This window comes from Coffea arabica, chromosome 4e (assembly GCF_036785885.1).
Source record: "Coffea arabica cultivar ET-39 chromosome 4e, Coffea Arabica ET-39 HiFi, whole genome shotgun sequence".
NCBI lineage: Eukaryota > Viridiplantae > Streptophyta > Magnoliopsida > Gentianales > Rubiaceae > Coffea > Coffea arabica.
In genome coordinates, this window is record NC_092317.1 from 47,356,683 (window position 1) to 47,378,282 (window position 21,600).

At 36.2% G+C, this 21,600-nt stretch overlaps 2 protein-coding genes and 1 long non-coding RNA gene across 6 annotated transcripts; 2 read left to right on the top strand and 1 right to left on the bottom strand.

Moving 5' to 3' along the window:
- Positions 1 to 1,752: 1,752 nt before the first annotated feature.
- Positions 1,753 to 8,113, top strand: LOC113741820 (ABC transporter A family member 2). The gene is made up of 16 exons (XM_072048009.1): positions 1,753 to 2,249; positions 3,199 to 3,430; positions 3,560 to 3,729; positions 3,822 to 4,007; positions 4,142 to 4,241; positions 4,321 to 4,517; positions 4,658 to 4,817; positions 4,916 to 5,145; positions 5,553 to 5,670; positions 5,759 to 5,835; positions 5,965 to 6,054; positions 6,208 to 6,351; positions 6,436 to 6,741; positions 6,826 to 6,906; positions 7,454 to 7,630; positions 7,730 to 8,113. The coding sequence occupies exons 1-16, from the start codon at positions 1,881 to 1,883 to the stop codon at positions 7,988 to 7,990; spliced, it is 2,898 nt and encodes a 965-aa protein (XP_071904110.1). The 5' UTR covers positions 1,753 to 1,880; the 3' UTR covers positions 7,991 to 8,113.
- Positions 8,114 to 9,115: 1,002 nt separating this feature from the next.
- On the top strand, positions 9,116 to 16,848 carry LOC113742730 (ABC transporter A family member 2-like). Of its 3 annotated transcripts, none has more exons than XM_027270659.2 (16): positions 9,116 to 9,531; positions 11,020 to 11,251; positions 11,448 to 11,617; positions 11,713 to 11,898; positions 12,027 to 12,122; positions 12,197 to 12,397; positions 12,789 to 12,948; positions 13,050 to 13,276; positions 13,763 to 13,883; positions 14,030 to 14,106; positions 14,207 to 14,296; positions 14,466 to 14,609; positions 14,697 to 14,999; positions 15,080 to 15,160; positions 16,102 to 16,278; positions 16,395 to 16,848. In XM_027270659.2, the coding sequence occupies exons 1-16, from the start codon at positions 9,163 to 9,165 to the stop codon at positions 16,653 to 16,655; spliced, it is 2,895 nt and encodes a 964-aa protein (XP_027126460.2). In that variant the 5' UTR covers positions 9,116 to 9,162; the 3' UTR covers positions 16,656 to 16,848. The 3 variants fall into 3 exon arrangements, with proteins under 3 accessions (XP_027126460.2, XP_027126461.2, XP_027126462.2); XM_027270660.2 differs by having other exon boundaries at positions 13,766 to 13,883; XM_027270661.2 differs by having other exon boundaries at positions 12,299 to 12,397.
- Positions 16,849 to 17,307: 459 nt separating this feature from the next.
- On the bottom strand, positions 17,308 to 19,183 carry LOC140006144 (uncharacterized). 2 transcript variants are annotated; one of them, XR_011813781.1, is made up of 4 exons: positions 18,735 to 19,183; positions 18,458 to 18,567; positions 17,753 to 17,841; positions 17,308 to 17,539 (listed from the first exon to the last, which is right to left on the bottom strand). It is a non-coding gene; the product is annotated as an uncharacterized lncRNA (long non-coding RNA). The 2 variants fall into 2 exon arrangements; XR_011813780.1 differs by having other exon boundaries at positions 17,308 to 17,841.
- Positions 19,184 to 21,600: the final 2,417 nt, after the last annotated feature.

Below are 21,600 nucleotides of genomic sequence, written 5' to 3' on the forward strand. Positions count from 1 at the left end.
ACTTCAGTTTTATCAAATGCATTGTCTAACTCATATATTTTCTAAACTATTTACTATACTAAAATGATTCTAATCGTTTGATTATTTGGGGGAGGGGGAGGGGGAGGGGGAGGGGGGGGGGGGGGAGATTTTGAGAACAAGTCCTATCTTACTTAACATACTTTCCTCCTATATGCTGTCCATTTGCGCTTACATGCACATACATCCATTGGCCATAAGCATTAACCTGCCAGGCTTTGAAAAAAAAAAATTTGATAGACAAGTATAAAAACCTCCTACTCAACCAAAGAAGAATGCGAAAAACCCAAGCCAAGATAAAAAATGCTCAAAGGTGAAAGAAACCCTATTTAGACTTTTACTAACCGAAAAAGTCCGTAAAGGACCCTATTTATTTGTGACCATAAATAATCCAAGAATTGCTGGAATTTCTTATCTAATGTCCAAAGCCACCTTGTTTGGATTGTGTTTTTGGTGGAAATTTTTTTGAGTTTTCGGTGAGAATATTTCTAAACATATTTTTCAACTACCTTTTTTTTTACCTCAAATCGATCATATCTTAAACAAGTGTTGTACAGTATATTTCTCCTATCAAACGCTTCTATACAATAACAATCCAAAATGGGTTAACATATTTGTGTGTGTATGCCGCACCCTCACATACATGACAAGCAAAGCGTTGGTATTCTATATATATTGCTATGTATTTTTTCCCTATATATATATATATATATATATATGTATACATCCTTCTCATCCCTTCTCACATCCTTCTCATCCCTAACTATCAGACACAAGATCAGAAACTCAAATAGCAAGGAAGACTCTTAGGGAAGAGTCTTCCCTAACAACTAGGCGCTCATAGACAAATTGAGGTGCATTATCATAAAAACAAAAGAAGAAGAAAAGAGACATAGATTGAAGTGGGCAATGTGCTTATTGCACCGCCTCGCTACCTCCCTATAAGTGGGAAAACTTTGGCTGTAAGTTTCCCGAATCCGGTAAATTGGTGGTTGACTTTTTTAGTATCATTTTTTTTTCCTTTTTCAATTGATTGATTAGGGACTTCATATACTTTCCTCTTTCCAATCTGGACCAAACTACTAATGTTGTAGCATTAAACAAAACAAGGACAACCATCAACATTTTCCTACAAGTTTCCTCGAAATTCCTCAAGCTGGAAAGCAGAACCATTTTCATTTCTAAAGGAGTTTATTCACACCAGGGTCCACGTTAATTTCGGTCCAAATTGCATCTCACAAATTTAAATTCAAAAGATTTCTTGACTTACTGAAAAGATTTCTTTTTTCAAAGAGTTTATATTTTTCTTTTCTTTTTTTTTTTGTTGATATGATAGATTATCCTACCTTATAGGGAGGGAGATGACCTGAAAAGATCCAAGAATAATTCGAAAGGCACTGAACCATCACCGGACCAAATGGATGTACTATGTACCCGTCTGAATTTTTTAAGTAGAGCCACTTAATTTGACAAATTGATGAGAGGCAAGGATTCAAGTTTTAATGCATTAATGATGGTCATCAGCCAAAGCCTCGTGATTTATATATATTTTTTTCGCAGTGGGTGAGAAAAAATTGCAGGGGGCATATCTGGTAATTCAAACCAAAACCAGGGGCATTTCTAATCCGTCAACTGTCAACTTCCTAAGTTCCTATCCCAAGCTCAACCCGCGCTTATTCTTTACTTTACGTTATCCCACATTCCTTTCTTCCTTCATGAATTTCAACGCTTGCTTCTTCTTCATCATCATCTTCTTCTTCTTCTCATATATAAATACCTCCGCTTTTGAACTCCAAAAAACACAGAAAAAAACACAGAGTAAATAAACACCCAGAACACACTACTGATTTCACTGAAAAGAAATGGAACTTCAAAGTGGTTTTCCATTACTGATTCAACAGTTCAAAGCCCTCTTCAAGAAAAACTTCCTACTTTCTTGGAGGAGCAAGAGGTCCACATTTGTTTCCTTATTTTCATCCCTCTTCTTCATTTTCCTTCTCTTCTGCATCCAAAAGGCCATTGATGCTCGGTATTCGGGCAACACGAATTTCAAGAACGTTTTCGATCCCAAGCCTTTAGCAGGGCCTCCAATTCCACCGTGTGAGGACAAGTTTTATGCCAAACTACCCTGTTATGATTTTCTCTGGAGTGGAAATGATAGTCAAAGGATAGCTGGCATTGTTCAGAAGATTATGGATAACAATCCTGGACGACCAATCCCTTCAACCAAGGTATGCATTTGTTTAAATTTTACTTAACCTTTATTTGTATCTTCTTCTTCTTCTTCTTCTTTTTTGGTGGAAAAATTCACTGGTTTAGTCATTCAGCTGTTTGCTAAAGCAGATTTAGTCCCTAAACTTATATTTAGTTCGTAAACTTTTGATTTTCTAGGCTAGTTAGTCATTTTTTGACCAAAGTCCAGCATCATGGAATTTTTTTTTTTTTTTAATTTTGGACAGTAGCAAAGGGGCAATTTCGTAAAAAAGCCACGTCTCTTTGCATATGTCAAACCATTATGGCCATTCATTCAACAATTGGGTCATTTCCAATGACTAACTAATACAAAGGGATTAAGGATACACCAGTAATTATTGGTCTAATCGCTAAAGACTTCACATCTTAAATTAACTAGTATATACTAATATATCAATGCTGGAGAAAAACTGCATATGCAAACAAAAACAAAATAAATAAGAAATGTATAGTTGGGACACTTGATTAATGAAAGTAGAATCTGGGCAAAGTAGATAGGATGATTAGCTCTAGGATTTGATTCATGAAAGCATGCATGGGAGTTCAAGAAAGTCTAGTGCAACTGCTGAATTAATATTATGTATCCTACAGGTAGAATTAATGCAGATTACATGAAGGGATTTTAACAGACAGAACAGTTCCTGCATCCCAAACAAACGCTACAATCTTGCATGTTTAAATGCCAGAAATATTCTCTCTAATGCTCACCTTCTCATACTAGACATGTTAAAATTTGATCTAATCCACTGAAAACTAGAGGCCATTCGTTTGCAATGCTTCTGATAGATGACAAAGGGAAAGTAACTGCAACATCTCATGCACATACGCCTTTTTGTTTCTGTGATCATTTACTGCATCAAGTGCAATTATCAAAAGTTGGCATCCGGGGGAACAATCTTGCTCTCAGCTTTTTGTAACTTTGTGAAGGTTCAATCATTTAAGACAAGAAGTGAAGTTGATGAATGGCTACTCAATCACCCCATGCATTGTTCTGGAGCTCTGCATTTTATGGAAATAAATTCTAGCGTTATCAGTTATGGCATACAAACAAACTCCACTCCATTAGCTAAGCGAGGAAATTACGAGGATCCTACTTTCAAGTTCCAAATTCCATTTCAAATTGCTGTGGAGCGTGAAATAGCTCGTTCTCTAGTTGGAGGTATAGCACTTAAAATAGCAGTTCTTCTTGAAATTTCAATCCTGTCTTGTTAAAGATGATGAAATTTTTTTACTTATTTCTTATCTCGCCTAAATGCATCTTCTAATTACATCCTTTGAATGTGTTCAGATCAAAAATTCAGTTGGCAGGTCAGTTTGAAGGAATATGCACACCCTGCAATTACAATTTTCTCCGCATTAGGTACAGCAGGGCCAACTTTTTTCTTTGCTATTGCCATGTTTGGCTTTGTGTTTCAAGTCAATGCATTGGTGACAGAGAAAGAACTCAAGCTTCGCCAGGTGTGAGCTTGTATGAGCTTTAATATTAAAAAGAGTATCTGCCATTTCACGATATTGTTCTCATTTTTTACCTTGTCACATTTGAATGGCAGGCCATGACAATGATGGGACTCTATGACACTGCCTACTGGTTGTCTTGGGTTGCTTGGGAGGGTATTATCACTCTGCTTTCATCACTACTGACAGTTCTTTTTGGAATGATGTTTCAATTTGACTTTTTCCTCAACAACAGCTTTGGGGTTGTGTTCCTTCTCTTTTTCCTCTTCCAATTCAATATGGTAAGATCTTCCTCTTATTCCTGGCCAAGAATTTTGCCATTTTCTGTGATTATATAAACGTCTTGTAATAAAGAACCAAGTGAGTTTATTTATTTATCTCAAACTGAGATGTGTTTGGTATCTTGTATTGCCAGATTGGTTTTGCCTTTCTATTGTCTGCGTTCATTAGCAAGACATCTTCATCCACAAGTTCCGGATACTATATTTTCGTTGTTGGTACAATAACTCAGGCAGGTTTTCTATCTTCAAAAGTTAGTGAATGGAGCAGCAAATGAATTAAACATAACTCATATCTGTTCATTGTTTCAGGTAGTTACAGTGTTTGGATTTCCATACAGTCATAACTTCCAGAATTTTTTTCGAATCATTTGGTCTTTCTTTCCACCAAATCTTCTATCTGAGGGCCTTCAACTGCTCTCTGATGCTACTGCAACTCCACAAGACCCTGGAATTAGCTGGAGTGGAAGGTCAAAATGTGCACCAAATGACACAGAATGCGTGATATCAATTGTAAGTTAAAAATTTGCTGCCTGAGACCGAGTATTTGACCATTAGTGATGCAGAGAGTGTATGCTGTTGTTGTAAGTTTCGAATGCTTTAAGGTTGCACAAAGCGGTTAGTTGATTTGCTTATACCTTTTCTTCTGACAGAATGATATTTACATATGGCTTATAGCAACATTCTTCCTGTGGCTCATAGCTGCAATCTACTTTGACAACATTATGCCCAATGCAAATGGGGTGAGAAAAGCATCGTTTTACTTCTTGAGTCCTCGGTACTGGACGGGAAAAGGTGGAAACAGAGTGGAAGGTACTGATATTTAAAACTAAATCTGTCTCCTTTTATTGGACCTTGGTTTCTTGTGTTGATGACTCATAATTTGAGCCAAAATTGCACCCATGATATAGAGGGTGGCGTTTGTAGCTGCACGAGGTCAAATCTTCCCGCAGAGAATATAATACCAGATGACCAAGATGTCCTGGAAGAGGAAAACCTTGTTAAACAGCAGGCAGCAGAAGGTTTGCTTGATTCAAATGTTGCAGTTCAGCTACGTGGTCTCGCGAAGACATTTCCTGGTGTGAGAAGAAACATCTGTTGTTGTAATTGCAAGAGCTCTTCAGCTTTCCATGCTCTCAAGGTAAGAATACCACTTGGTCATACATAACAAACCATCTTCTTTGGTTGTCAAGGAGATTTTTACAGTCAAACGAGTTTCTTAGTTTGTATAAAGACACAAATATGGTGTTCTTACATCAGAAGTACTCGGCCACATTACAATCTTAGCTATGGCGATCAGATCATGTAAGGCATTGTTATGGTAAAACATATATAACCACATGGTTCTTCTCCATTTTATGAAGCAGAAGGAACTATACTTTAACAAAACACTGACACACTATAACAATCAGAGTGAATTTTTGTGCCTTAGCAGTCTCATTTGCTATGATCAATCACTTCTTTGCATATGTGCTTGCAACTTTCTTCCTCTTTTTTGCCAAGTCTCCAAAATGCATGCGGTACCTAAAAGGTGAAGCTTTTTGTCAGGGTTTGTGGCTGAATTTTCCAAAAGATCAGTTATTTTGTCTACTTGGACCGAATGGAGCAGGAAAAACTACTGCTATCAATTGCTTGACTGGTATTACCCCAGTTACCAGTGGAGATGGTAATGTTTCTTACACTTTCCTTGGCTAGTGTTGGAATGTACATGACAAAAGCAATCGCTTCAAGTAGATAAAAAACCTCTTTTTCAGCATTGGTGTACGAAAATTCCATCCGAAGTTCCACAGGCATGTCAAACATTCGAAAGATGATAGGAGTTTGTCCTCAGGTGACTCTTCCTTGAAACTTTTTTTTTTTTCTAAATTATTGGCTAATGTTTGACTTTAGCTCAATTTGAAATTTAAAGTTTCTGTTACCCAGTTAGAGAGATGAGATTCATTCACTTACCTCTCTGCAGTTTGACATTCTTTGGGATGCATTGTCCGGCAAAGAGCATCTCCACCTTTTTGCAACTATCAAAGGTCTGACCCCTGCCTCAATCAAATCTGTGAGTGCTAAACAAACTTAACTCAAGTTCTCGCTTCCAGTTCTTTTTCTTTTACCTGTAGAAGTGCTATGTTGTTTTATGCAAAGTTCAATTTAGACGAGATGAAGTCACAGGGTTCATTGTTTTTAGCCTGAATGTTGATTCTAAAAACAGGTTGTGGAAAGATCATTAGCAGAAGTTAAACTTACTGAGGCAGCCAGAATGAGAGCTAGCAGCTATAGTGGCGGAATGAAACGGCGTCTTAGCGTTGCCATAGCCCTGATTGGTGAACCAAAATTGGTTGTATTAGATGAACCGGTTAGTAGATCAGAAATATTTACTCTTACCTAATTGTCTCCTTGATATGAAACATAATAGATGTGCATGTTGTTTCACTTCTAGACAACTGGTATGGATCCTGTAACTCGAAGATATGTCTGGGACATAATTGAAGATGCAAAAAGAGGTCGTGCAATCATTCTGACTACTCATTCAATGGAAGAAGCTGATATCTTGAGCGATCGAATAGGAATTATGGCAAAAGGAAGGCTTCGCTGCATCGGGACTTCAATAAGGTTAAAATCAAAGTTTGGAACTGGCTTTGTTGCTAGCATAAGTTTTTCAGGGGCCACTTATGGAACTCCAAACAACAGAGAAGATAATGTTACTGCGACACAAGTTGAAGCAGTGAAACAGTTCTTTAAAGACGTAAGTCTGACAACCTTCTTGTTTTAGTCTTGAAGAAATTAGGGTACTGCATATCTGACAGAACCTTGTTCACTTTTCCATCAGCATTTAGATGTGGTACCTAAAGAGGAGAGCAGGTCTTTCCTGACCTTTGTAATTCAGCATGACAAGGAAAAGCTCCTGAAGGTAATCACTCTTACTTCATATGTTTTGTTTGATGAGATATGATTTGGGGTTTCAAGAAAGGTTTTTTCTGAGGTGAAAAGATAGACTCAGGAAATAAGCACATTTGCATATGGACCATAGTTACTCAGGATATAATCTCAATCAATCTGGTCTTCAATTTTCTCAAAGCATGATTCTACAAAGAAGAAGCAGGCACTAATTAAGCCAAGTTGATATGGATGAAACAAGTTCATTGGTGTCACTCGATCAACAAAGAACATCAATCATCAGAATACCATTATTTCACACGATGTTTATCCTTCTGAGATGTTGGTTTTTGAAGCTTCTGTAACATGCAGAGGTTCTTGTTCTTTAAAGTTCCTAAATTCGTTATTCTTCGGAGGAAACATTCCACTCTTTACCATTTAGTGCATTTGCAAGCATATACGCCTTTGTTCTCGTACACTTTCTCTTGAGTTCTAAGATGTTGGGATTTACGTATATCCAGATAGGATCAGATTCGAACCTATTCTCTTTTAGCTCCTTAAAATTGCGAAACATTTTTCAGAATTTCTTTGCTGAGCTCCAAGAAAGAGAGAGAGAATTTGGTATAGCAGACATCCAACTTGGTCTTACAACTCTTGAAGAAGTATTTCTGAACATCGCCAAGCAAGCAGAGCTGGAAACTGCTATAGCTGAAGAAAGATACGAAACTCTGACTTTAAACTCCGGCACATCTATCCAAGTATGTGTTTCCCTTGTATTCTTTTCTGATCATAGAAAACTAGATCAATTCTCAATTTACTAATGTCCACATTTCTTTCTGTCTTTGTCAACGTTATAGGTACCTGTAGGAGCTAGATTTGTTGGAATTCCTGGAACAGAAACTGCAGAAAATCCTAGAGGTACCATGGTTGAAGTATATTGGGACCAAGATGACACGGGAGGCCTCTGCATTTCTGGTCACTCTGCAGAAAGCCCAATACCACCTCATGTTGAAGCAAGACCATCAGCAGTCACATCTCGTAGAAGAATTTTAGGCCGATCAGGACAAGTTTATGGATTTCTAATTGATCCTGATCAAATCAATCATGTAAACTCTTAGTAATTCTTTGTCAAATCCAAAACATTATACATGCTATATGCTTGTATGTGTCTTGATGTGTTTCATTTGAGTTAGGATTTTGTTTCAATAACTTATTACAGCTATAAGATTCTTTCGCAGAAATCTTGTTTGCTGCCCTTCTCAGGAATGGATACAAAACACTTTTAGAAGAATGAGATAATCTTAATACAATTCAATTCAAATCTTAATCGATAATCTGTTTTTAGAAGAATGAGAAAGAGGCACAAATTAATCACCAAATTCCCAAATATTAAACGTGTGTCAGTATCATGTGCTACTCTAATAATTCGTTGAACTTGAAATAGAATTTTGGATACTCTGCAGTGACTAATTTGCCCTTCAAAATTTTTTGTTCAAATTACCTAGCTCGCTGCCCTTCACAAATTTTTTGGTTCGGTTTGGTTCGAAAATATTAGCCTCAAACTCAAAATCGATTCAGTTCTATCATGATATTTCATCCACTCGAGCAATTGTTGTCTATATCTTTACCATCTACACTATGTAATGATAAAATACATTTGTCATCTTTACACTTTCTTTACCAACTCCCTCTAGAGGAGTTGGCCACCACATTAATTGTGGGGTGGGAGGTTAAGGGTTCAAACCTTGCCTTCCATCAATGTGCCTCTATATGAGAATTGCTTTAAATTCATATGGGTGCGTAGTGCACCCGTTTGATTTAATAGTGGTTCAGTCTCCGTTAGGTTCTCTTGACTTAGTAGGAGTAGGCTCCCCTCCAGTAGAAATAGACTAGGTTAGATGTGTCGTTAAAACTAAAAAAAAAAAAAAAAAACTTTCTTTTATACTCTTACTATTACACAGTCCCAGCATATTTAAAAAATAAAAAAAAACCACCCTCACTTACCAAAAACCCCATCCAAGCATACACCAAACATACTACAACTTTTCAACCCCATCCAAAAACCCCCCAAAACAAAAGCCCAAATATTTGTTAAGGATTCAACTGATTTACAGCCTACCCCACACCAAAAAAAATAAAATCTCTAATGACAGCTTGCATAACTTGTACATGCATATCAATGGTTGTACATTTTTCCCCATTATAACCCCCCAACCCCCGCGCCCTTTCTTCTTTTTAACGACCCAACCGTTTTCACATTTCACCAACCAGAAAACCAGAGACGAAAGCCATGGAGTTGCAGAGCGGAATGGCTCTGCTATCTCAGCAGTTCAAAGCTTTATTCCTCAAAAACCTCTTGGTTTCATGGAGGAGCAGGGGAGCCACCTTTGTACAGCTCTTCTCTTCACTCTTCTTCATGTTCCTGATTTTCGTCATCCAGAAGGCAATTGAATCTCGCTATTCTTCCTCCACCAGTTTCACCGACGTTTTCGACCCCACGCCTCTGGTTTTCTCCCCGATTCCGCCCTGTGAGGAGAAGTATTTCGTGAAGCTCCCGTGCTTCGATTTTGTCTGGAGCGGAAATGATAGCAGGAGAATTAGGGAGATCGTTGATCGAATTTTGGTTAATAATCCTGGTAGACCCATCCCTTCAACCAAGGTAATTACTGTTAATCTGTCGATTTTTCTTTTCAATTTTGCTGGAATTATGTTTAAATTTCGATGTTCAAATTTTGAATTACTTAAATAGACTCGTTCTACCAGCATCGTTGGTATCATTGTTGAATTTAGCAACGGTTGGTAAAAGGTAAACCAGGTCTACCTAAATATCGTTGTCGAATTTGCGGGATAAGGAAGACAAAAAAAAAACGAAGAAAAATTCAATACTGGAGCTAAAATTATTGAGTTTTGAATGTTATTTTACATGGAATGGCAATGCTGGCTGTAGTGATTGCAACTGTTACGCTGCAAGACATGTCAATATAATGATTTTGCTATGGATAACGAGTGCTGGCCTGCCTTCTTTTTTGTCTTATGTTTTGAGTTTTTTGCTTAATATTTAACTTTTCTTTTTTGAACCAATCTTACATAGTATGCTTGTTTTACATGAATAGTAATAGATAAAAAAGGGCTGGAAAGATGTCTGATTTCCATCCTATATTTATGATCCTAAGCCAACAGTTTGTGTTATCTAATCTATGCTTATGTAGTAAACACCTAAATCACTCACGTAAAGAATTTTTCAATTTGAAAGTGCAAAACTATTGGTCAATCATATTACTAACAGAAATCTCTCTGGCCCAATTTTAGATCTCAGTGACTTGTCAAATATCTGATTACTTGTTTTTCTTTTTTCTTTTTTTTTTGGGGTGAATATTTGTTCCCTTGATTTCAACTGAGCCCAATTTAAGTAGCAAGTATTCAAGAAGGCATTTTAGAGTCTAAGGGACTATCTGTTATGCTAACACTCTAATTTTTCTTTGGTACACTGTGTTCATCTTTGCAAAATAGCACTAATAGTTAATGTAGTATATTAGATAGCATTTCCATAGTGGCTTTTTCCTCTGCAATCTAATGTATATACGTCCTTTGAACCCTCAGTCCAAAAGTACCTACAAAAGTTTAGCACCTAATTTCATTTTCTGCATGCTCAGATTACAAGCAAATCTAATTGTAGTATTATCTAGTATTTTGCTAGTTACAGAATGAGTACCAAACTTTCTAGAACAATATTTTAGTCCCTAAAGTTCCATTAGCACCCAGAAATCCGGCCAATTTTGGTTAATGGTTATGCATGTCTCATGCAACATGGCTGTCATATTAATGAGTGTTCTGGCCATTCATTTAGCCATGCATAGCTAAATATGTTTAGCTGTTCTCTTTCTTAGTGGCACACCATCATTTCTCACATAAAATTGTTCTTTCTTTGAACTTTGGTTTCTACTTTTAATTGCATTTCTGTTGCCTATGTGTTGTTATTGTTTAGTGTATACATTTATGTGATGGTAAATGTCAAACTTTATGTGAATTTTCAATTTTACATTTTAACTTCATCTGATGCAATTATTTGAAATTGATCTTGCACTTTGTTTCTTTCCAAAACCATTTGTTGAAATTTAGTTCTACTTTTGTTTTTGCTTTATTACAGATCCAATCTTTTAGAACACAAAGTGAAGTGGACAATTGGCTCTTGAACAATCCCATGCTGTGCTCTGGAGCTCTGCATTTTTGGGAAAGAAATTCTTCCATGATTAGTTATGGTATACAGACTAATTCTACTTTCATTGCTAAGCGAGGAAGTTTTGAAGACCCTACATTTAAGTTCCAGATTCCACTTCAACTTGCTGCAGAACGGGAAATTGGTAGATCTTTAATTAGAGGTAAACAAACAAAGCATGTCCTATTAATTGTGGATATCCTTTGTATTGATAAAACTGCTACTTACCAATCTCCACAGTTCACTATGGGCTTTCATTAATAACACCTCTCACTATTGCATATGCCATAAATGATAAAATTTTTACTTCTTGATTGTTGATCCATCATCTGTTTCTGTTGCTACACATAAAATTTCAGATCCAAAGTTCAGTTGGACTGTCAGTCTTAAGGAATTCGCACACCCAGGAAATAAAATTTTCAGCGCTGTTAGTACTGCTGGACCAATCTTCTTCCTTGCAATTTCCATGTTTGGTTTTGTCTTTCAAATAAGTGCTCTAATTGCAGAAAAAGAACTAAAACTCCGCCAGGTATAAACTAGATTGCATCTGATTTTGTGAGAGAATTAAATCCTTCCACTTTTTCAAACCATATTCTCATTTCTCATGTCGTGTTTTATTGACAGGCCATGACCATGATGGGTCTTTATGATAGTGCCTATTGGTTATCCTGGTTCACGTGGGAGGGAATTCTCACACTTCTTTCAGCACTCTTCACAGTTCTTTTTGGAATGATGTTTCAGTTTGACTTTTTCTTACTCAACAGCTTTGCAGTGTTGTTTGTTCTTTTCTACCTTTTTCAACTTAACATGGTAGGGTTCCCCTTTTTGAAGTTCAACTATGAACCATTGTTAGTGATATAGTTTCTACACTTCTCACTATCCGTTTTTTCATCAAGTACTCGTTTAGATGAATTCCTGTTGTTTTTATCAACTTTCAGATTGGTTTTGCCTTCATGCTCTCTGCCTTCATTAGCAAGGCATCTTCATCCACAACTGTTGGTTTCTCTGTCTTTACCATTGGTTTTCTGACTCAGGCAAGCAATTCTTTTTTAATCCTTCACATTTCATTTTCATAGTCATTTCATGGATATCTTTCACTTTTCCTCAGATTGTTACGGTATTTGGATTTCCTTACACTAAGAAGTTCTCTAATACCTTCCGAATCATCTGGTCCATTTTCCCACCAAATGTATTTGCTCAAGGTCTTCAGTTGCTTTCTGATGCAACTTCAACACCACAAGATCATGGTGTCAGCTGGAATAGGAGAGCTAAATGCACACCAAATGATACGGAGTGCTTGATAACAATTGTATGTCTACCGCTCCTGCTGTTTATCCCTCCTTTCCTCTTGGCATCTATGTTTTTTGGATCTTGGTGCACAGTGGAGTTGGTCTGAACCATTGATATTAGATTCCAGTCAGGTACAAAGGCACCAAGGATAAAAGAAAAAAAAAAAAAAGAAGAAGAAGAGAGGATGTGAAACTTGCAAATTGCAAACATTGCTTCTGTGAGTTTGTGTCCCTGTGTCTGTTTGGAGATATATTTCTGTGTAGCTATGCTTTTCTCAAACCCTAGCATTCTTCTATATTGATTGTTGCACTTGCTGACAATAGAAGGATGTATTTATCTGCTTAATCAAGCAATCTAGTTGCACTTGTGCTTCTGATATGCTTATATATTATCTTTTCTCTGTCTGACAGAACGACATATATGTATGGCTTGTATCCACATTCTTTGTTTGGCTCATACTTGCAATCTACTTTGACAACATTCTTCCAAATGTATCTGGTGTTAGAAAATCAGTGTTGTATTTTCTGATGCCTGGATATTGGATGGGAAGAGGTGGAAACAAAGCTGAAGGTAATTGTCACTGGTATGTAGTAATATCTCTTTCTTACTTGTTTCTTTTGTTCGGCCGGTAGAATAAATTTTTCTTTGGCCTTTGTGAATATTGTGTCCAGAGGGAGGCATTTGTAGCTGCAGAGGTTCAATTCCACCCTTGGAAAGTTTCACTTTAGACGATGAGGATGTCCTTGAGGAGGAAAACATTGTGAAACAGAAAATGGACGAAAGTGTGCTTGATGCAAGTGTCGTGGTTCAAATAAGAGGTCTGGTCAAGATATTTCCTGGAAGAACAAAGATCAGCTGCTGTAAGTGCGAGAGGACATCACCTTACCATGCTCTCAAGGTAAACATTCTAGCTTATATGCCTATGAGAATTAGGTCACGTTGGTGGACCAAAATAGTTTAGGTATCGAAAACAACAATTGGAATTCACTAGGTACCATCTCAGGATTGTCTTTCTGTTTTCAGGAAATGCATATGTCAATGTCACGTGACAGGCATGTTTGCACGTGCTTAGGTGTATATAAACAAAAACAAATAAAAACATTTCTGTTACCCTTAGTTTGGTGTATAAATTAAAGCTAAGAATATTTTGGTGGCTACTACTATGTAGCTACTTAAGAAAAAAACAGAACAAAACTTCTAATAGAAGCTCCATTCACCATTAATTTGATGGGGACTAAGAGGCTGAGGGAGAAGGAGTTCAACTTGGATTAAAATTTTCTCTGTCTGGGGTTATTACAAATCTCCAAACTTTCTTTGTTCTTCTGGCACTTGTTATGATCATACAAACTCATTCACTTGATCACAAAATATTTGATCATTCTAGCAGGGTATGTGGGTGAACATTGCAAAAGATCAGTTATTTTGTCTTCTTGGACCAAATGGAGCTGGGAAAACTACTGCTATTAATTGCTTGACTGGAATTACCCCAGTGACCAGTGGTGATGGTAATGTCCTTCTCTACAATTTTATGAATTTTAGGGGATTTGAAAGGATCATTTATGTCTTTCTAGCTATGTCCTAGAATTCCTAAATCTTGTGGAATTTGAACGCATTAAGGATCAATCTGAGTACAATAATTGTCTTTTATCAGCACTAATCTATGGATTCTCCATCCGGAGCTCAACTGGCATGTCAAACATCCGGAGGATGATAGGAGTTTGTCCCCAGGTATCTATTCTTCCTATATTTATTGTATATTTATTTTCTTGTTAGAAATACTTCATTCTGGAAGCATAGCTGAAGACCCTTTTTTCTTTCTTGGTTATAGTTTGATATTCTCTGGGATGCATTGTCTGGCCAAGAGCACCTTCATCTTTTTGCCAGTATTAAGGGTCTACCCCCTGCTTCAATCAAATTGGTGCGCACCGTGTAAGCTTAAGTTATGTCTTTAAGTGTTTTTTTTTTTGGTCAAGTTGTAGCTATTTCCTTGTGTTATTGTGTAAGTTACTAAAGATGCTGTAATTAAATGACTGGTCGTTTAAATGAGTTCAAAATTCTGCTATTTTCTGAGATGTATCAATTCACAGGTTACACAAAAGTCATTAGCAGAAGTTAAACTTACAGAGGCGGCAAGAATCAGGGCAAGTAGCTACAGTGGTGGCATGAAACGGCGTCTTAGTGTTGCTATTGCCCTAATTGGTGAACCTAAATTGGTTATTTTGGATGAACCGGTCTGTAGTATGTGCAGTTTTATCCTTTTTGTTTTATTGCTTCTGCTGATCCAGATGTTCATTCTCATTATTCATTTTGACTTGTAGACTACTGGCATGGATCCAATAAGTAGAAGACACGTTTGGCACATAATTGAAAATGCTAAAAGAGGGCGTGCCATTGTTTTAACTACACATTCAATGGAAGAAGCTGATATATTAAGCGACCGCATAGGGATCATGGCAAAGGGTAGGCTTCGCTGCATTGGAACTTCTATAAGGTTGAAGTCAAAGTTTGGAACTGGTTTTATTGCGACTATAAGCTTGCTTGGGAGTACTGATGAGACTTCTGCAGCCAAAGATAATTCTACAATAGCTCAATATGAAGTAGTGAAACAGTTCTTCAAACATGTAGGTGGATTTAAAGTTGGTTAATAGTTTTTTACACAAGCTGCAAGGTTCTTGCCTTCACTTGAAAGCTATTTTGACAGCACTTGGATGTGCTACCCAAATATGAGAATAAGTCCTTCCTGACGTTTGTTATTCCTCATGACAAGGAGAGGCTATTGATGGTAAAGCACCTTACTCTATTATCTAGTGTAATTCTTCTAATTTTAGACCAGGTTAAGGTTTTCTAGTTGCTCAAGTTGAAAATGACTTTCATACATAAAAAAATGTGCACAGCTGATACTCAGCTCATATGGAGTGCCTAAATGTCTGAAAAAACTGAATTATGAAGATGAATCCTTTTCTTTCCTTTTTCTTTTTCCTTCTGCTTTCTGCAACATAAACACCTCGGCAGGTTTTTGGGAGTGGGGAAAGGGTTGAGATGTAGAGAAAGTAATGATGTAATTGACATTGGCTACTTGATCTGACATTCTTCTAGAACATCTAGTCATTAATAGGATATCTTGGTAATATAAAGTTAATCCGTTATACATCCTTCACATTGTTAGGTCCTTGCATTAGAAGGAAAAGTTTATTGGATTAATATTACAGAAACGAAAAACTTATGATGTAATAAAAGATTTGGGTGGGGGTTGTTGTGGGGGGGGGGGGGGGGGGGCCAGGGAAGAAGCACATATCTATGTAAAACTCTATAGCTGGATGATAATTATGTCTTGTTTGGAAAATGTCTATTTAACGGAGATCAATGTTCCAAAAATGTTGCGTCCCAAAGTTAACGCTTCTTCTGCAATTCTATATTTTCTGGTTTGGTATGAACATTAACTTATGTTCTCTAATTACGTACTTCTACTGAAGTTTCATCTATAAGGAGCTGGAACCCATTTTGTTTCGTTATATGTTTTACTTTTTGCTTCTTTAGATTGATTGATGTTCATGTTCTTGTGAATTAGTCTTCCCTAGAATAATATACTTTATGTCCAAGCATCATGACCACTATTAGACAAGTCTAACTACTAAATGGAGGAATATGCTTGTGTATTTAACGAATAAACAGTTACTGGCAAACTTTGTTTCATTTTTTGTGACTGTATTTGGTCTTCACCAGAATTTCTTTGCCGGACTTGAAGACAGAAAAGAAGAATTTGGAATTGCAGACATTCAGCTTGGACTTGCTACCCTTGAAGAAGTTTTTCTCAACATTGCGAAAAAGGCAGAGCTAGAAAGTGCTGCTGCTGAGGGAAGCTTTCAAACCGTGACCTTAAATTCGGGACTGTCTGTTCAAGTAAGTCTAAATGTCAAATACTTCTCAACTTTTCCAAACATTTCTCTTGTATAAACCTAGGTAGAAAACACTCAAATTCCGCTAAGAAAATATTAAATGTAATCTTAATTCTGCAGATACCTATGGGAGCAAGATTCATTGGCATTCCAGGAACAGAATCCACAGAATATCCAAATGGCATAATGGTAGAAATATTCTGGGAACAAGATGATTGTGGTGCACTCTGTATTTCTCATCATTCACAAGAGATGCCTATACCATCTCATGTTCAGCTAAGAGCTTCTTCAACAGCTCTTCGTAGAAACTTTTCTGGTCGACGAAAACAGGTAGATGGATTCGTAATAGATCCCATCCAAATATTTGACACAGATACATAGAAAGATCAGTTAGTTAAGCTATAAGGGGGAAGGTAAGTCCTCTAAAGCTCCAAAAGTACTGTAGATTTATATAGTTGTTTATTGCTCTAGCTTTTTCCCAAGCAAGTCAATGTATATAATTTAGGAACATAGTTTTATATTTTGACAGGCTTTTGAAAGCAGCTTTGAAATTATACATTCCGATTGCATTTCATTCTTGAACCCTTTTTTTTTTTTGGTGGTAATGGCAACTAACCAAATGAAGGAGCAAGTATCATGTGAATAGATATACTATCTGTGCTATTACTGCATATTACTCTGGGAACTCGGAGGACATGCCAATACCATGTCATATTGAACCAAGAGCTTCTTCAAAATCTCCTATTCCTCAAACTGTTCTAATAAGAGAATCAAGTTCTTGAGTGATCCTCCTGTCTAAGAAGAAGTTAACGAAGACATCCTCCAAAGTTGGATCAGCTCCAAACCTATCCTATGCACATTTTACTGCCAAAAAGCACATCAGAGAACCTAACATCTTGCTTTGGAAACTCGAACTTTTGGGTTCCAGAGTTATGTTATGTTTGCTTGGCATTTGGAGAGAGACTGTGTACACTTATAATGGCTTTTGAGTTGGGAACTTTGGAAGTCAGAATGCGAAGGAAGACTAGCAGCCTAGGTGCTTGAATCAGCAGGGACATTATTTTCCTTCTAGATGTAAAACTAAGGGATTGAGAATATCATTATACACTCATAGTTGAAACTATTGCAGCAAGACTTGCAATAATATCACAAGCAACAAAAACAATAACAACAGTCAAGAAGAGAAGTTCTATACTACAACTATAGGAAGCTATACGTTAGGATCAGTGGATGATATGCTGGAGCTAGTTTTAGTCACTTCATCACTGCACAAGACATGACAATTAATTAACTGATGAAGTACATGAATTCAAGCACACCTCTTCTAATTCTTCTGGTATCTATTAGTAATTCATTTGCTATATGCATGATAATTCTGTCAAAACGCTATATCAGAACAATATCTCAAAGCACAACTTTTCTATGCAGATACTAATATGGTAACCACTTTGCAAGGGGACAAACAACATAAGTACTACCTCATCAGGGCTCCCTAAGCACTGAAAACTTCCATCGAACAAAATTCCTATGGGGTCGCAAAGGTGCTCTGCTTCCTCCATGGAATGAGCTGAAATGAATGCAAAAACGTACGTTGTCACATGCTTATGAGAAACACATAATTGATAACTAATAATGTTCAGTTATTAGAGGTAACTGGGTAAAGATGAAATGAGGAGCCATGAAGTAATGAGATCTCAAGAAAACTCGCAACCCGATTCTGTTGTTTACTCAAAAGTGGGGGGAAAAAGAAAAAAAAAAAAAAGAAGATATGGGCAGTGTAAAACAACAAACAGACTTACAGAGAGACAAAAGTAGTATTCTACTTTTGCACCGGAAAGATCGAAATAGTCTGTTTTTATTTGGACCAAAATTTGTACTAATGATGATCAAAGGAGTTAATATAGGATCGGTCCATAAATGGTCAAATGCTTCCATATGTAAAGTTAGATGGTTATAATCTCTGGCAAAAGTATTACATCAACTTACTTGTGATAAGTTTAAAAATTGAGGTGTTTTTCCCGTTCTGTTAATGTATCCCAAAGGAGGCTGTGATCCATCCACAAATAAGAAAAAGAAACAAAAAAGTTTGTAACATAAATGTTTCTGTTTCTGTTTCTAAGATCAGACCAAAAAACAGTAATAGAAACCTTTTTTTGCTTCAAGATGATGGTTATTCAACTTACTCATCTTGTGGGCACACACCCATGGTAGAATGGATTGCATTCACTTGTGTCCTCAAATCGAGACCCCCAATACATGCTGTGCCAGAGCTTGGCTTTGTTAGTCCTGTCATCTGACAAGCGAGACAAATCTTATGAAGTTTATTAATAAGGAAAAGAGCAAAAGATCGCATGCTAAAAGCCACTGATTCCTTTCACATCTACATTGGTAATAATACATATATAGGAAACATTATTAGCATATATTACGTTGTTACTATGCTAATGAAGGAAGTTTTACCAGCACCATTTGGGCCTAGCAAACCAAAACACTTCCCTCGAGCTACTGCAAGAGACGACCCTTTGACAGCATGCTACTTAGGGTTCCCATCCTGTGCTGGATATGTCTTTTGGAGTTTACAAGAAATGATCGGATAGCTTGTATCAGGTTTATTGAGCAAATGAGAAGTTTGCCATCAGGGGCCAAAGTACAGGTGAGAACTTTTAGTTTAAACTTTTGCACTTCTACTGACTCTGAGAGGATCAAAGTATGGTGGAAGTGATAGAAGAGTATTATTTAAATCATCTTGCAGGTGCCTCTAGGAGCCGAGTATGCTAAGATTCCAGGAACAAAATCCCCTCAGAATCAGAATCCCGGGGGCCTTATGGTGGAAGTATTCTGGGCGCGGGATGATACAGGCAATCTCTGCATTTCTGGCCACTCAGCTGAAAATCCAGTGCCACCAGATAACCAACCAACTGCTGCTTCAGCATGGAATGCCTGACGTTAAAGAGAAATAAAAATACTATAAAACATTAAAAAAATATACTAAAACAAAAATACCTTAAAACAGAAAGAAGAAGAAATACAATGAGTAGTGGTGACATTACTACATTTTGGATAGATTTTTGGTTATCGGTCACTATGATTTCTAATTGCAACTCAAAGTAGAAAGTTTTTAATTAAATTTTTATTTGTTGTCATTAAATTATTTTATAGGAACAACAGTAAACTTAGGAGGGCATGAAACATAATAGATAGGAAGCTTTGGTTCTAAATTCTCTCAATTTTTATCCATGATCCTATTTCATCCTTCAGCTTTCAAAAGGGTCTAGCAGCCTCAACTTAAATTTTGGTTCAAAATGAAAATGATCCCTCCAAGCTAAATCTAAGTAAATATTTCTCACTTTGCCCCTTGAGGTTTGATTTCATACTTACTGTTCTCCACTAAGTTTGAAAATAAGGCATGTTAGCCCCATTTTATAGTTTTGGTTAACTATTTAGTAGTTGACTAATTTGACTAACAAAAAAATGACAATGCTAGTTTTTTTTTATCAATTTACATAAAAAATGTAAAACTACTAATTAACGAAGATCAAGCATAATATTACCTCTTGTTTACAAAATTTTTCCTAAATTTATTTGTCATTATTTGAATTAAAGTCTAAAAAATGAAAAATAGTATGTAGAAAAATAAACCATAATCCAACACAAGTAAGACGAAATAGTAAGAAAAAAATAAAAGAGACTAAAAAGATGTAGTCTAAGTGGTAAACTTTGGCACTAAAAAGATGATTGTAAAACGAAAATAAAGAGGTATTTCCATACTTTGTAACGTAAAAAGACAAACAAACAAAAAATGGGAATGCCTTTTCTATATATTTTTCATCTTTCTATTAGTGAAATTTATCATCTTCTTTATAGTATTGACTATCCATATATCTAATTGGTAAAGGAAAAAATTCTCTTTTTTTTCTTTTAAATAATATTTTTTGTAAGTTCTATATTTGTATTGATGAAGCAAAGCGAGTACACAATATAAGAGGCATACCCTTAGAACCAATTACAGAAAAAAGATAAGCTAACCAAACTATAAGAGATATTTATTTATTTAGCTTAGGTAAATAATCATTTCTTGTTCTCATTAGATTAATGTTTATTTGTATTCACTTTTCAGTTTATTAGACTTTAAATCGATTAATAATAATGAGATATCAATAATTTGAATAAATAAAGTTAATAAAATTATGTAATAGTAGGTAATTTTAAGCCTGTTATTGGTTGAAGAGTAATTTATCATTTTTGTTTAGTTTATGTAAAATTTTAGGAGGATGGTGTTGTCAATATTTGTTAGTCAAATTAGTTAACTATTAAATACTAACCCAAAACTATCAAAAGGGACTTATTAATGTGCCTTGTTTTTTAACATAGAGGTGGAAAATGGACATTAAATCAACCTTAAAGGCAAAGTGAAAATTATTATACTTAGTTTTGACTTGGAGGTAGGCATGGCCATGGTTCCACTTGGAACCGGGAACCGGACCGGAACCGAACCGTTTGGAACCGGACCAGAACCGGAACCAGAACCGTGGAACCAGAACCGTAGTAGAACCTTGGATAAAGGTTCCGGTTCTGGTTCTCTAAAAAATAGAACCAGAACCAGAACCGCCGGTTCCAGAACCGTTAAAAAATTTAAAAATAATTAATATAAAAAATAATAAAAGTAGAGGCATCATGATGACCAAGGTCATCATGATGCCACCACAATTTTTGCTCTCAATTTTTGCTCTCGGGGGCTCCTCCTGACTTGCACAAAGGTCCTCAGGCTCTCAACGGAAGAAAGAAACAAAGCAAAGGATAGAAAAAAAACAAGAAAGGTGGCTGCCTGCTAAATTTGACAAATTGGGGGTTAGGGTGAATTACAAGTTTACAACGTTACAATTCAACGTTGTAATTTTGTCCAAATTTTCAATACAACGTTACAAATTTGGAACGTTACAATACAACGTTCCAAATTTTTAATTTCATTTTGTCCTATAAATAAGACTTGAAATTTTATTTTCTACTACACCAAAATCAATCTTCTCTCTTCCATCTCTAAACTACTCTCAATTTCTTCATCTATTATCTATTTATTATTTCGTACTTTGTAGAATAATAATAAAATTAAAATATGATATTTATTTTGTATTTATTTTTTTACATTTTATTTAAAATTTTAAATATATTGTTATATTCGTATTAAAATTGGTAAGGATAAGAAATTAAATAAAATTGTATATAACCATACGGAACCGGAACCGGAACCAGAACCAGAACCAGAACCATAAGGAATCGAAATCAGAACTATGCGGTTCTGGTTCTACCTTTTTGAAGAACCAGAACC